General features: G+C 53.4%; 7 protein-coding genes across 7 annotated transcripts; 5 read left to right on the forward strand and 2 right to left on the reverse strand.

Moving 5' to 3' along the window:
- Positions 1 to 6: 6 nt before the first annotated feature.
- Positions 7 to 1,546, forward strand: BKA58DRAFT_444337 (eukaryotic translation initiation factor 3; the record flags this gene model as incomplete). The annotated part of the gene is made up of 4 exons (XM_046174057.1): positions 7 to 327; positions 379 to 534; positions 593 to 1,417; positions 1,466 to 1,546. 4 exons carry the CDS (start codon positions 7 to 9, stop codon positions 1,544 to 1,546), a joined length of 1,383 nt encoding a protein of 460 aa, XP_046021030.1.
- Positions 1,547 to 1,930: 384 nt separating this feature from the next.
- Positions 1,931 to 3,465, forward strand: BKA58DRAFT_54904 (uncharacterized protein). The gene has a single exon (XM_046175508.1). The coding sequence runs from the start codon at positions 2,314 to 2,316 to the stop codon at positions 3,169 to 3,171; it is 858 nt and encodes a 285-aa protein (XP_046021031.1). The 5' UTR covers positions 1,931 to 2,313; the 3' UTR covers positions 3,172 to 3,465.
- Positions 3,466 to 5,150: 1,685 nt separating this feature from the next.
- BKA58DRAFT_449654 (uncharacterized protein) lies at positions 5,151 to 6,805 on the reverse strand (the record flags this gene model as incomplete). Its single annotated transcript, XM_046174323.1, has 4 exons — positions 5,151 to 5,459; positions 5,522 to 5,869; positions 5,937 to 6,075; positions 6,132 to 6,805. The coding sequence occupies 4 exons, from the start codon at positions 6,803 to 6,805 to the stop codon at positions 5,151 to 5,153; spliced, it is 1,470 nt and encodes a 489-aa protein (XP_046021032.1).
- Positions 6,806 to 7,149: 344 nt separating this feature from the next.
- Positions 7,150 to 7,680, forward strand: BKA58DRAFT_298974 (uncharacterized protein; the record flags this gene model as incomplete). The annotated part of the gene is made up of 3 exons (XM_046166905.1): positions 7,150 to 7,222; positions 7,269 to 7,579; positions 7,630 to 7,680. 3 exons carry the CDS (start codon positions 7,150 to 7,152, stop codon positions 7,678 to 7,680), a joined length of 435 nt encoding a protein of 144 aa, XP_046021033.1.
- BKA58DRAFT_55015 (cytochrome oxidase c assembly-domain-containing protein) lies at positions 7,663 to 8,880 on the reverse strand. Its single transcript, XM_046175511.1, has 2 exons — positions 8,487 to 8,880; positions 7,663 to 8,406 (listed from the first exon to the last, which is right to left on the reverse strand). Exons 1-2 carry the CDS (start codon positions 8,752 to 8,754, stop codon positions 7,883 to 7,885), a joined length of 792 nt encoding a protein of 263 aa, XP_046021034.1. The 5' UTR covers positions 8,755 to 8,880; the 3' UTR covers positions 7,663 to 7,882.
- A 197-nt stretch (positions 8,881 to 9,077) lies between these two features.
- Positions 9,078 to 10,112, forward strand: BKA58DRAFT_444342 (uncharacterized protein; the record flags this gene model as incomplete). The annotated part of the gene is made up of 5 exons (XM_046174058.1): positions 9,078 to 9,087; positions 9,200 to 9,543; positions 9,596 to 9,705; positions 9,751 to 9,790; positions 9,840 to 10,112. The coding sequence occupies 5 exons, from the start codon at positions 9,078 to 9,080 to the stop codon at positions 10,110 to 10,112; spliced, it is 777 nt and encodes a 258-aa protein (XP_046021035.1).
- Positions 10,113 to 10,220: 108 nt separating this feature from the next.
- BKA58DRAFT_55001 (uncharacterized protein) lies at positions 10,221 to 11,967 on the forward strand. Its single transcript, XM_046175510.1, has 2 exons — positions 10,221 to 10,691; positions 10,752 to 11,967. The coding sequence occupies exons 1-2, from the start codon at positions 10,652 to 10,654 to the stop codon at positions 11,771 to 11,773; spliced, it is 1,062 nt and encodes a 353-aa protein (XP_046021036.1). The 5' UTR covers positions 10,221 to 10,651; the 3' UTR covers positions 11,774 to 11,967.
- Positions 11,968 to 13,092: the final 1,125 nt, after the last annotated feature.

Below are 13,092 nucleotides of genomic sequence, written 5' to 3' on the forward strand. Positions count from 1 at the left end.
CCCAACATGAGTCTGCGCGAGCGTGTCCCGCCGCAGTACCAGAATGGCGACGCTGCCAGGCGCGCCCCGGACGACGACTCGGACGTCGAGGAGGAGGCCATGGCCAACGACTACCGCGAGCAGGTCCAATACGACGGCATGGAGGACCTCGACCGCATGCCCTCGATGAACAGCAACCAGGACATCCACGCGCAACTGCAGGCCGCGGCCACCCCCCTCGAATTCCAGGCCACGCTAGAGACCAAGTTTGCGAGTTACGACAGCTACTGCAACCTCTTCCACTACATCCTGAACTCTGAGGGCCCCGTCGACCTGGAAGTGCCAAATGTAAGGAATATGGGATACTGAGGAATACGGCAGAGCTAACGCTGGGCATAGTACTACTGGGCGTGGGATGTCATCGACGAGTTCATCTACCAATTCAACAGCTTCTGCAGCTACCGCCAACGAGTCGCCCAGAAAAACGAGAATGAGGAGGAGATTGCGCTCCTGCGCGAGAACCCAAACACATGGGGCTGCTACAGCGTCCTCAACGTTCTGTACTCGCTTATCCAGCGGTCACAGATCAGCGAGCAGCTGGCGGCGATTGAAGCGGGGCGAGGACGCGAGTCTGTACGCTGGAGAGTACGGCAACAGGCCGCTATACAAGATGCTGGGATACTTCTCCATCATCGGTCTGCTCCGCGTGCACTGCCTGCTCGGAGACTTCAGTCTCGCGCTCAAGACGCTCGACGATATCGAGCTCAACAAGAAGGCCATGTTCGCCCGTGTCATGGCCGCCCACTTCACCACATACTACTACGTCGGATTCTCCTACATGATGATGCGACGATACTCGGATGCCATCCGCATGTTCAGCCACATCCTCGTCTACGTCTCGCGGACAAAGAACTTCCAGAAGAACGCGCAGTACGATTCCATTACCAAGAAGAACGACCAGATGTACGCACTTGTCGCCATCTGTGTAGCCTTCCAGCCCACCAGGCTCGACGACACCATCCACACTGCCCTGAGGGAGAAGTACGGCGAGCAGTTCAACAGGCTGCAGCGCGGCGGCCCCGAGTCTCTTCCCCTCTTTGAGGAGCTCTTCCGCACCGCCTGCCCCAAGTTCATCAGCCCCACACCTCCCGACTTTGACAACCCAGAGGTCAACATTGACCCCGTTGAGCACCACCTCCGCATCTTCATGGACGAGGTCAAGAACAACATGATGTCTCCTACCGTCAAGAGCTACCTCAAGCTCTACACTACCATGGACCTGAAGAAGCTCGCTGGATTTTTGGAGGTTGAGCCAGAGAAGCTGAGGTGCTGGTTGCTCGTCAACAAGCAGAGGAGCAGGCAAATAAGGTGGGCCGAGGGTGGTCTGTTGGATGGTGATATCATTCAGGCCAGCGACCTCGACTACGCTATGGAGGGTGTAAGTATAGCACATCCCAGAAGCAAGACATTAGCTAATCAAAACCAGGACCTTATCCACGTTTCGGAGGCAAAGGTCGGCAGGAGGCTCGTAGACTGGTACCTCCGCAACTTGGCCAGGACTTACTAGACGGATCACGAGTGTTTTCTGAGAGCGACTATTCACATTCGGGGCCCGCACAATAGAGCATTGCGCTTGGAGTTGGAGGATTTCACGGGTGTATCCAAAAGCGTGTTTGCAAAATCTAAAGATACGCTTAGGCATAGGGAAGGCGAATATAGGGTCCAGGTCAGGGTATTCCACGACTGGATACCGCCCGCCGTGCGCGACGAATGGGCCGGGGGAAGGACAGGATGAGCGAACGAACAATGAGTTGAAGAATACCAACAAACTTTGCAGACTTTCAAATCACGTATCAATAAGTGGACGCTAAGTGGATGTGTGAATGCTTGGAACTTCACCTGGACATCGTCACATCATGTGGGGAAACAAGGGTTCAGCCTTCGTAGCAGACTGGTAGTAACTAGCGCATTGAGTGGACACGGCTGTTCTGCGTAATCTTCGCTTCTATTCGACCAACACCTTCCAAACAATCTTGACGAGCAAATTCCAGTTAAAGCGCATCGTTCGGAGCAAGCACGTCCGGAAAGATCATGGCGATAGAGTGAATGTCCTTGCCCCTCTCGGTCGCTCGTGCGCTCCGCAGATGCACTTTCCTCCCATCCACGTACTCGAAACCACAACAACAACGCCCAGTAATCGAGATTAGTCTCGCCTCCACGACCAGCCACCAGCTGCTTCTTCGATAGACATTCCAAGCCAGCGCGCCTCTCACGAGCCGTCAACGCTTTCACGCCAACCACACCCAGCGCGACACTCGCACCCAGACAAGCACGATGGCTCCGGATCTGAACAAGGTGCCGACCAACACAGGCAACACGTCGAGCACGCAACCGGCATCGGGCTCCTTGTCGCGTCAGACATCGTCACGTCAGGCATCTACACCGGGCTCTAGGCGAGCATCACAGATGGGCCCCCCGCCGCTGCCTCTCGCATCGCCTGGAGGTACCTTACCACCGCCCCAGTCAGCATCACATCATGTACACGGTTTCCCGCCTCTCAGCCCCAGCGCGAGCGGCTACATCCAGGCGAGCGTCGACTCAGCAGGCGTCCCCATGAGACACCCACGCCCTATGACACAAGCAGAGCTGCACCTTGAGCTCGAGAAGGAGCAGGAAGCAGTCGTCAACCGTCTGACGCGAGAACTTTCGGCTCTACGCGCGCACTCCGCGTCTGTAGCCTCCAACACGTCCATGTCAAGCGCCGCCGACTCTTCCGTCGCCCACGCCGAAGCTCCAACCGGACCAATGCATCCCACATCCTCGCGCCGCCACCGCAGTTCCTCGAGCGTCTCCCGCAGCGGTCTACCACCAGGCCACGTTCCACACCGTTACTCGATCTCCTCGCAGCCTGCAACGGGCGATTCCCAGCGCGGTCACCGCAGCTCGAGCGTCGTCAGCACCCCACGCTACGAAGAAGTGGCACAACACAAAGCGGAGCTGGAGGAGGTCAAAAAGGAAAACGAGGCCTTGAAACAGCGCATTCGTGATCTCGAGCGCATGATCAGGGGCGGCAATGACGCTGCTGACGGTCAGAGGGGTCGGAGGGGTGCACCGCAGTCGCAGAGCAGCGGGGTTGGCAACGCTTCTGACACTGTGCAAGTACCTGCTAATGAGACAGCAGGGGTCCCCTAATAAAGCTGTGAATAGGGTGAAGGAGATGTGTTTGTAGGGTAGCACTGAGAAGGTGTGTTAATAGCGCAGGTCATGCTCAAGTTGCATGTGCGATGGGGTGGAACATGATTGCTCCCGCCATATCATCAGTTGTCAACATGGAGTTTGAGCGATTAGTCGGCACGGGTATGCCAATTGGCATGCTTACAACATTTCCATTCCAGTTCTACCATTAGTATCAAATGAACAAACAAATTGAATAAACCCTTCTCTGGCCATGTATCTAGATAATATTTATATTCTCCTTCCCCCCAGATCCCGTTACTTCACATGTTACCATCTTGCACCCCTTATCATTATCACAAACCTTGCTTCTTTCCACCCGCCACGGCATATACGTAGATCTACCGACTAACGCCGCTGATCCTCACAACACGCAACCTAAACCAAAACTGTACACGTAAACCCCCCATCCCTCATCACTATCCCAGCCGTCGATCTAGTTTACACTCGCAGCGCAGACCGGCAGATCAGCGGACGCGGGATGGGATGCAAAGAGGGGACTGAGGCGTTCAGTTGGATAAGGCTATCCTGTGACGATGATGACATATGTGCGAGATGTGTTTTTATGGCGCAAGCAGGTTCAGGTTTAATCCCTCATCGCGCATTACGAACGCTCTGATGCGCTGTGCTGTGCTGTGGAGGACGGGCGGGATGGGGCATCGGCATGGGGGCCGGTGTTGGCATGGGATGCGATGGGACGGCATGGGATGACATGACATGAGAATGTAAGCAAAAAAGCAGCCCCGCGTACGTCATTCACATTGAGGCACAGGTTTGAAGGAGCCTGATGTTTCGTTTTAAATTGGGGCTGAAGGTCGGGGTATTTCGGGGTATATACGTGAGGCGGACGACTGAGCTTGTTTGGAAGTTGCAAGTTTTTGAGTTTCGCAGCGATAGGTTTTCTTGGACGATACAGATATATTATTGCGCGAGGCTGCTGTTACCGTTACTACTCAGGTATGATTTGTGTGTTTGACGTTTAGATCATGTTTGTTAAGAAATCAGGAACAGAACACCTACTTTCAGAACCATCATACAATATGAACTGGCTATCTAATCTCCTCCGCGGTAAACTGAATAGCATTGGGGAAAAGAAGAGGAGGAAGAGTAGCAGCCAACGTGTTGATGACGGGAGCGATGGTATGTACATGGATAACATATCCCGGCCGATGTAAAACTATTTAGACACGGAGAGATGCGATTTCTTTGCTAACTATATGTTCAGCTTTCCCGCCGAGCGCGGTAACAACAACTAAAACAACTACGGCGCATAACCCACCCACTTCAGTCTCACCACCCCCACCCACATCCTCCAACCCTTCAACCATCTCATCGGCGCCACAACGGCCGCCCATTCCTCGCATACCTACCGATATCATTACTGCGACGGAAAAGGTATGATAGGCGCCCCCTTCTGCATACCGAGTGACTCGTCCACGACGTCGAGCCAAGGGCATGAATCTGAGGCGAGAGATGTGGTCGGGGAAGGGACGTTGCTGACGAGGGCGGAGGAGGCGTGTGGTGGGGAGGGAGGAAGAGTAGTTGGGTGGGTGGAGAGAGGGAGGGTGGGCGGTGTGTGTTATGTTTAAGGGGGTTGATGTTTAGGGGTTTGTTGGAGGGGTTATGGAGTTATAGGGTGAGGTCTGGATATGGAGTCTGGAATTGCGTATGTTGAAGGGGTTGGTGTACGATAACGTGGAGGGTCTTGATTGAGAGACGTTTTTCTTGTCTCGGTTTCATGGAAGAAAGAGATGAATCCTTCCTTTCTATCTCTTAACTGCCCCAATTCGTCAACATCGAAGAGCGCGTAAAATAGTAACGATACCATCACAATCCCCTTGTCTTTCCTCACACCCTCCTGCTACCAGTCATCTTCCTGTTCTCACTATGCCGCTTCGCCTTCAACGCATCCCGTCTCCTCTTCTTCCACGCACGATTCAAATCACCCCGATTCTCCAGAACCATTTCTTAAACTCGCTCTCTGGCTTCTCCTCTTTACCACCAGCGGCCGCTGCATTCTCTTCCTCTTCTTCTTCGTCTTCTTCTGCGACCTCAGCTAGCTTGGCTTTGGCATTTGCGCGCGTGTTCTGAGATAGGCGTTGTTCGGCGAGGGAATCTAGGTCGCCCATGTCCTCGTCGTCGTCGGCTTCTTGGCTGTTCTTTGCGCCAGTCGAAGAGAAGCGGCGACCGAGGCCAGCGGTGTCGGGGGTTGGTGCCGCGCTGCGGAGGCCCGCGCCATTCAATGTCTCGTTGAGTGAAGGGGGGTAGTGGGGGCTTCATCGATGGGCTGGCCGCGCTCGTCGTCGACTTCCATCGTGTCTTCGTTGTTGTCGAAGAAGCTGAAGGATGTGTCGATTGGAGTGAGCTTCTTGGCGGGGGTTGACGTTGCGCCATCTGCGGGCTTGCGCGCTTGAATAGTGCTTCGAGGGGGTGGACCTCCTTCTCTGAGGATATAGTTGGCTGGACTTCGGGTTGTTTTCCTGCTTTCCACAGGACGAGCGGGAGAAGATGCAGACGATTCGGCTTCTGATTCTGATTCCGACTCAGACTCGGAGTCGGAAGAGTCCTCATCTTCGGAAGAAGACGAAACTACTGATGATTCGTCCTCAGATTCAGAAGATGATGGTGGAGGACTAGCTTTCTTCTTCTTCTGGTCCTTCGTGGTCGTAGACTTTCCTGTGCCGTCGATCCAGGCTCTTTGAGCCTCTGAGGGCGGCGTCTACCAGTTCCAGAGCTCGCCTAGCCTTGGCCTTCCCAGTCTCAGGCTCAACAACAACACCGTCCTCGTCGACCCAACCCTGACCATTGACATAGTCGACTGCAGGCTTCGTTGACAGGGCGACCTGTGGTTGCTTCAGGAAGCTGGGGGTCTTGATATTCTTCTCGAACTCGTGAACAACGACTTCATTTATCTTGACTTGTTCTTCTCCTTTTTCTCCTTCTTCACCTTCTTCTCGTCCTTGTGCGCGGCTTCGGTCGCAGCCACGGGTGTCAGCTTCGCCTTGAAGAGCAGCTCAGCATCTTTGGTATACTTTGAAGGCTTCCGCTCCTTCTTCTCATCCTTGCCACGCTTGTCCTTTTTGTCTTTCTTATCCTTCTTATCCTTCCTGTCCTTCTTCGACGGCTCAGTCCAACCGCGCTTGACCTTTCTGTCGTCTGGCAGCTCTACACCTTCCAGAACGCCCTCTTCCCTCTTCTTCTTCTCTTTCTTCTCCTTCTTTTCTTTTTTCTCCTTCTTCGCGCGCTTCGAGGGGCGTTCGGTATCCGCCACTTCCTTCGCCGCGTCGGCTTCTGCCAGCACCTTGCGCTTCTCTGGTTTCGCCATCTCTATCCGCACCTTCGCGCCTCTCAAGATTGTGCCGTTGAGCTTCTTCTTGATCTTTTGAGCTTCAGGTTCGGGTAGCTCTACGTAGCCGAAACCTTTCTCGGGGAATGTGGCAACGGTATGGTACGAGATATTCTGCGCAGAGGGAAGGACAGCGGCGCGACGTAGACCTTGAGCAGCTCGGGGCGGAAAGGCGTGATATGCAGGCGGACGACCTTGCTTTCGGGTTTGCGCTTCGGAAGAGTTAGGCGCTTGTGCTGCTGGCATTGGTTCGCAGATTCGCGCGCGTGCGACAGGTTGTATAGGACTGTGCGCAAAGACTCCAAGGCGTCTGGAGCAAATAATACGGGCTACAAGGTTGAGCGACGCCTGTAAGCGTCGTGTAGAAGTGTCGGGGCGGAGGGGAAAGGAAAATGCTTAGCGCGACAAGGGACCCAGCTATCTGGTCTTAGCGCGAATGCGGGCGGAGGTTTGGAGCTCCACTCTGACCATTATTATGTTCATCGCGCGATAGACGTCTAGACTTAGATCAGATTGACATCTTGTTAACACTGCAATTGATTTGTCGCTTGTACAGACTCAATACGTTATCTCTCGTTGCCACCACCACGATGCGGAGACCGCCGTACCTGCTCTTCCTTTTCCTTACCTTTCTCTCATCCCTCTCCCTGTCCCTTGCAGCCTGTATGTCTCCTCCCTTCATACGCAGACACTTGCTTACATACTATAGCGCGAACGTCTTTCTGCAAATGCACCTGCTTCGGCAACAGCACCATCGTAGCCCTCGACGCGCCCAGCACGAAGAAGCCCGCCGCCCTCGAATTGAAACCCCGCGCCTCCAAGAAGACATGTAACGACTGCAACCGCCAATTCTGCCTCGGTTATGGCTTCTGCGCAGGAGAGAAGGAGGAGAACGTGCTTACAACTTGTTTTCAAAGGGACTCTGCGAAGGACCAGGCAGTTGTGTTTGTGTTCATCGGAGCGACGGTGGGGCTATTGGGGTGGGCGGCATTGCGGCCTTATGTTGAGGGATGGAGAGAGGTACGTGTAGATGAGCGAGGCCGACTTGCTCGGGGACTGACTGGAAGCAGCGTGCACGGGAACGTCGAAGCTATATACCAGTGGCTGGTCAAGGGAACTAGCGAGTGGAAGGCTTGGAAATCGTTTGAACATGTATTCCGTGTGCAATATGGACACGAAACGAAGATACCCAAGATGATCGTTGACTCCTTCGTAACTGCTGAAGAACTCCATCATGCATACATCTAATGTGACAGCAATGTACAGGCTGAGGTCGTATATAGTACACTGAAGCGTCTGGCTTCACTCTCCGCTGTCCTTTCTCTACTCTTTCTTCGATCCACCCTTCATGAATCCAAACCAGCCCTTGCCGGTCTCCTCCACCTTGTGCACCGCCTTCTCTGCTGTGTTGTCTAGCGGCCCTCCGACTACTGGTGTCGATGATGTGAATGTGGATGTTGTGTCGTTCGCCCTGGCTTCTTGTACCGCAGCAGCGATGCCCAGGTTTGAGTTGCCTTGGGCTTCTTGCCGCTTGATCTCCTCCACCGCCAACTTTCTCTGCTCTGCGATTGCTTGGTCCTCCTTCCAGTCGCCGTGCAGCCACCATAGCAGCTTAGAGGGGGCCTTTCGCTCTGCCTTCTTCCTCTCCATTGCTTCTTGCTCCTCGGCGATACCTGTGACGAGAGCGGCTTGTGCGGGTGAAGCTGTTCCTGATGCGACGGCATTGCGGGCGGCTTCGAGGATCCTGGCTTGGACCCGTTCCTCTTCGGCGAAGTAGATTGCTCGTTTCCGTCGGTTGTAGACGATCATGTCACCTATTGAGAAGACTGCGAGGACACCGACGCAACCTGTTTAAATAGTTTAAATAGTTAGCATCATTGCTTCCCAGTGGCCAGTGCAGCCATTGGCTATTCGTATGCCCACATACCCGTTGCAAATATCAAGCCGTAGACGGTAAATCTATGCGCCGCATCCGCCGCCATTCTACCGTACAAGTACATGTAATCCCACCTCGTCACCTGCGCCATCTTCGCCCTGTTTGCTGCCTCTCGTAACCGCTTGACTTTCTGTTGTGGCGTTTCGTTTTTCGGTGCGGGATCCGCGAATTGCAGCGTCGTTGCCCGCCCGCCAGGTCTTGTGTGCGCCCATACTCCAGTGGCTGTGAATCGCGTCGACTCCTTCGGTGATTTTGACATAGGGGGCGGCGGTGGGAGAAGCGCTTGGGGGGCAAGTGTTGTGGAAGGAAGATGTCGTGAAGATCGGAGCGGGAGAACGAATGATTCGATGATTTCCAAAAGTCGAGATGGACTAGGGTTCGATGCGGAGATTTCCGCCCACCTGCCCGCTAACGTACATCGCCAGCCATACCAAGCTCGATTGCTTATCAGATCTTTCTCGTGTTTAGGTTGGGGGGTCGCTGGTACGTTGAGTCCTAGAGGGCAGCAAAATATAGCATGAGCATCGCAGGCCAACGATTGCTTCTCTCTCTGCAACTTGATCTGGGCGCAAACAACACGCCATGTTCCAACGTTCACGCTTACAATTAACACCACTCTTGCAACATCCTAGCGTTGGAGATTCGCCTTGACATCATCAAAACGTGCAGTCGCAGACATGGCGGGAAACATCAATCAAATCTAGATTTGGAACAAATTTTGGCTACGCTTGCGAACCTTCCCAAACCGGAGGCTCAGCCGGTTCAAGATCAACAACAACAACCATACCAACCCTACCAGACTCAGCAGGGATATCCAGAAACTCAACAGGCATACCCGAACCAGCAAAATACCCAGTATCAGCAACCAACTGATCCTCGCTTGGCTGGTCGCGCGTCTCTTCAACATCGACAGCCACCCCCGAAACCGCAGGACAGAGTTTCTTCTCCGTTCATCGATCCTTCGACCATCACGGAATGGAAACAAGGTCTCCGCTGTGTGAGCAAGATAGCTTCTCAGAACCCAGACTTTGCTCCTGCAGTTCGCAAGGTAGGCCATACGTCTCTTATGAACCCACGTATAATGCTTACGAAACAATCAGTTAATGAAAGATCAAGAGTCGAATGTCAAGTCTTGGGAGGCCGGACGGAAGAATATCATTGATGAACACAAGTTTAAGCGCGAGAATGAGCGAACTCATAGAGCTGCGTTGTACGTTGTAGCTACCTTCCCATGACAGCTGGCTAATGTTTGTAGGTCTCTACCAGGTCTCTTAGAGAATACACCCGCGCTTCGAGTATGTGTCAATACATCTGTCGTTGTGGATGAATACTGACGCGGCACAGACACCAGAGCGTGAAAAGGAAGAACTTGACCAGTATGACGCCAAGGTATACCGAGCTTCCAAAGCCATGGTCGAATCACAAACATCGTCACTCAAAGTTTTGGGTGTTCCCTTCTTCGGTGTAAAGCCACATCTGGTACTAGGCTCCAGCTACGACCCGACAGAAGTGGGAGACTCACAGCCCACACCGACGGGTGGTAAGATATCAAAAGAGCAGCTTCTCGAATTGCAGCGGAAGATGCTGAACCACTTGATGGAGCTGTATGGGGACTGAGGAGGCTTCTTTACAAAACGAAGACGCTTCGTCGCCACAGAACGATCAGTAGTCTGCCAGTGCTAATGGTGGGTGGTTGCCGGGCTTCGGACTTAGCTTTCTGATCCTAGACCAAAACGTTCTGTTTCCTTACCATATCCGTGCATTCACCACCCCAGATAGCCTCTAGCTGCAAACGTTTCTATAAAGCGACATCGGCCCATGGTGATGACGTCAGCTGCGCGATGTTACCGGCAACAGTGGAGAGCAGAGTGAGCGCGCGAGTGCAAACGTACGCGAATCTCCCATTCACTGGTCCAAGTAATTGCCTCGACATCATTGGCTACTCAAGGTAAATGGGGCTAGTCTCTGTTGGCAGCAATCACTCTCATAACAACAAAACATCCGCCTGTTCTGTAATCATCAGCTTCCAGTCACCTCACCACGCTCATTGAAGTATCAGATCAATTCCACATTCTTTTTGCTACCCACACTCGCTCCTTCCCTCTACTCACTTCAACCTCAGTCGTTCCTTCCGATACAAACGTTCACCCTCTAAGATGAACACTGTACGCGCACTCACCATGATCGCAGTTGCCGGTAAATAGTTTCCAATCAGCCCACTTACCCACTATATCATTCTTGCTAACTCGAATGTAGCAGGCGCTGCCGCGGAATCTGCCCAATGGAGTCCCGCTATCAACCACGTTCTCGCTCATGCTGTAGCTACACGTGACGACCACTGCGCTGAGCTTCCAAAGCTCTGCACAGATGCGGTGCTGCTACGTGGCTATGAGACGACTCTGACCTACCTGTGTCCCGAGAAGACCGAAGGCCCATCTACTGTCACCGTCACTACAACCAGGACGACTACGGTCACGGCTGACAAGAGCCTGACCTCTAGCGTTGCTCCCGCTCCCACCTCGGATGTTGGAGCTTCTCCTTCAGGACAGCCTAACCCCAACATTCCTGTCTCAGCCACTTCAGACGCTAGAGGTCCTCCCGCAGAGGAGCTCACCACAACCGTGATCATTCAGTCAACAGTCCAGGTTACCATCACTAGATCGGTCACCAAGGTCGCCCCCAGCTCCACGTCTTCGCTTCTTCCTCCTCCATCGATCACTTGGTCCTTCACGGCGGTCCTTCCTACCGATGTCAAATCCTCTCATGTCTCGGGCGGATCGTCGTCGGCGTCTCGCATTGAGCTACCTTCGACAGTGTCGTCCGTCGGTCCGCCGTCATCTAGCACGAGCAAGTCGTTTGGATTGTTCCCTAGCCATACTGTTAGCAGCTCGTCTTCGGTGGCTTCCACGTCTTGGTCACCTTCGACGTCTTCGGCGGCTTCCACGTCTTCGTTGGATCCCATGTCTTCGGCTGCTTCCACGTCTTCGATGGCGGCTTTACCGTCGGGTGGTCATCTTGCTCCACCTTTCGCGAACGGTACCGCTATCAGCTACACCCCGGGCATCTTCCCCACTCTGAACGCAAGGAACGACAAGTCCACCACGACTATCACCTCTACGGTCACTCACCATGCCTCTAACCATGCCATGGACTCTGCCCATGCCTTGGACATCGCTCATGCTGCGGCCACCGAGACCAAGAAGGGCCAGGCGGGAGATAATCGGGCCTCGTTCATTGCGCTGTTCTTCGGCGTGTTGGTTGCTACCTGGCTTATCTAAGGAGGCATAGCTACTTCTCTTGGATAGCGGTATGGCAGTGTGAGGAACGAATGTTCTGGATTACACGTGCGACGGTGTTACGATGCAATGTGTCGAGTGTTTTCACGAATGACACAATATGTACATAATCATAGCGGCACGTCAACCTAAGAATAAGCTGAACGCCATGGAGCCTACATTACCACAAAGTTTCTCAGTCTACTCACTTTATTCTAGTGTAGTCCGCAGAACTGTTCGGCTTTTTTCTTGCAAGAAGTGGCGGTGTAACGGCCCTCTGAAGCAGATAGAGACATCACAGGAAATGGATGCTTGATTGTATGTATACTTCTTGGTTTCGAAGTGACATGGAGTGCCATATGCATAGGCTCGGCGATGGCTGCAGCGACTTCAAACAGCGAGCTCTCCAGCAGCTTGCATAAGGAAGTGATCAAGCCGTAAAGTAACTTGCTCCAATGTGGGAGTATCTTCTCCAACTACCTGCTGTGCACCGACAGAAATAAGCCAAGGGCGATTGCGTGCCTTCGACTCTAAATCATCGAGCTCTTCTAAAGCCTCAATAAAGTCTGCTCTTTTCAGTTCGAAGGCGTCGCCGTCAAACGCCCCGGAGCTCCATCCACAATCGCGGTAGATCTTTTGCCACGCTCTTACTCGATTAATGTCCCGCCGCAACCAGTCAGCACCATCTGGGCCGTGCTGCTGCCTCAAATGCTGGATCGCAGCGGTTGTATCAGTAGGAAGGCGAATTCCTCCCGGAAAAAGGTTCTGCATAACAATAGGATCTTCCAAGATCTTGCGCGCGGGTGGATGGGAAGGATCGTCGTCCTCTCGGGGATCGAAATATGGAGCCCATTCCAGGCTTTGAAACCTTGAGATAATTTCATCGAGCACAGTCTCTACTGGTCTCCTAGGCGCTTTCTCCCATTCGTCGCGGTCAGGTTCCAACTGAAGACCACTCGATTGTCGTTTCTGTATTCCGTGAATGTTTAAACTATCGGTACGCAATCAATTAACATACGGTCCTGTGTATCATAGATCAAGTCAGTACCGTAGTGCCCGCTATGCGTATCACCGCTTGTCAACCTCAGCATGTAAGGCGGCAGCAACTTAGTATCCTCATCTCGCTTCACCCTCTCACCCCATCGCAGATCCTCGACGAAATCTGTGTCACCGGAGTCGGCGAAGTATGTCACGGCTTTTGAGCGGGGGATCATTTCGACGCCGAACCACTGCCACCCTTCGACGATTTCGCTGCGCATTGCGGGCATCGATCTTATCAACTGAATGACCTCAGAATCCAGGCCTATTTTCTCGAATGGAGT

The sequence above is a fragment of the Alternaria rosae genome (assembly GCF_020736505.1).
Source record: "Alternaria rosae strain MPI-PUGE-AT-0040 chromosome Unknown BKA58scaffold_11, whole genome shotgun sequence".
Taxonomy (NCBI): domain Eukaryota; kingdom Fungi; phylum Ascomycota; class Dothideomycetes; order Pleosporales; family Pleosporaceae; genus Alternaria; species Alternaria rosae.

Bases quoted from the DNA above. Each gene is read 5' to 3' on its own strand.
- BKA58DRAFT_54904 (XM_046175508.1), top strand. From the start codon at position 2,314: ATGGCTCCGGATCTGAACAAGGTGCCGACCAACACAGGCAACACGTCG.
- BKA58DRAFT_55015 (XM_046175511.1), bottom strand. From the start codon at position 8,754: ATGTCAAAATCACCGAAGGAGTCGACGCGATTCACAGCCACTGGAGTA. The intron at 8,407-8,486 runs GTATGTGGGCAT...CTATTTAAACAG, and splicing joins CGGCTTGATATTTGCAACGG to GTTGCGTCGGTGTCCTCGCA.
- BKA58DRAFT_55001 (XM_046175510.1), top strand. From the start codon at position 10,652: ATGAACACTGTACGCGCACTCACCATGATCGCAGTTGCCG. The intron at 10,692-10,751 runs GTAAATAGTTTC...ACTCGAATGTAG, and splicing joins CACCATGATCGCAGTTGCCG to CAGGCGCTGCCGCGGAATCT.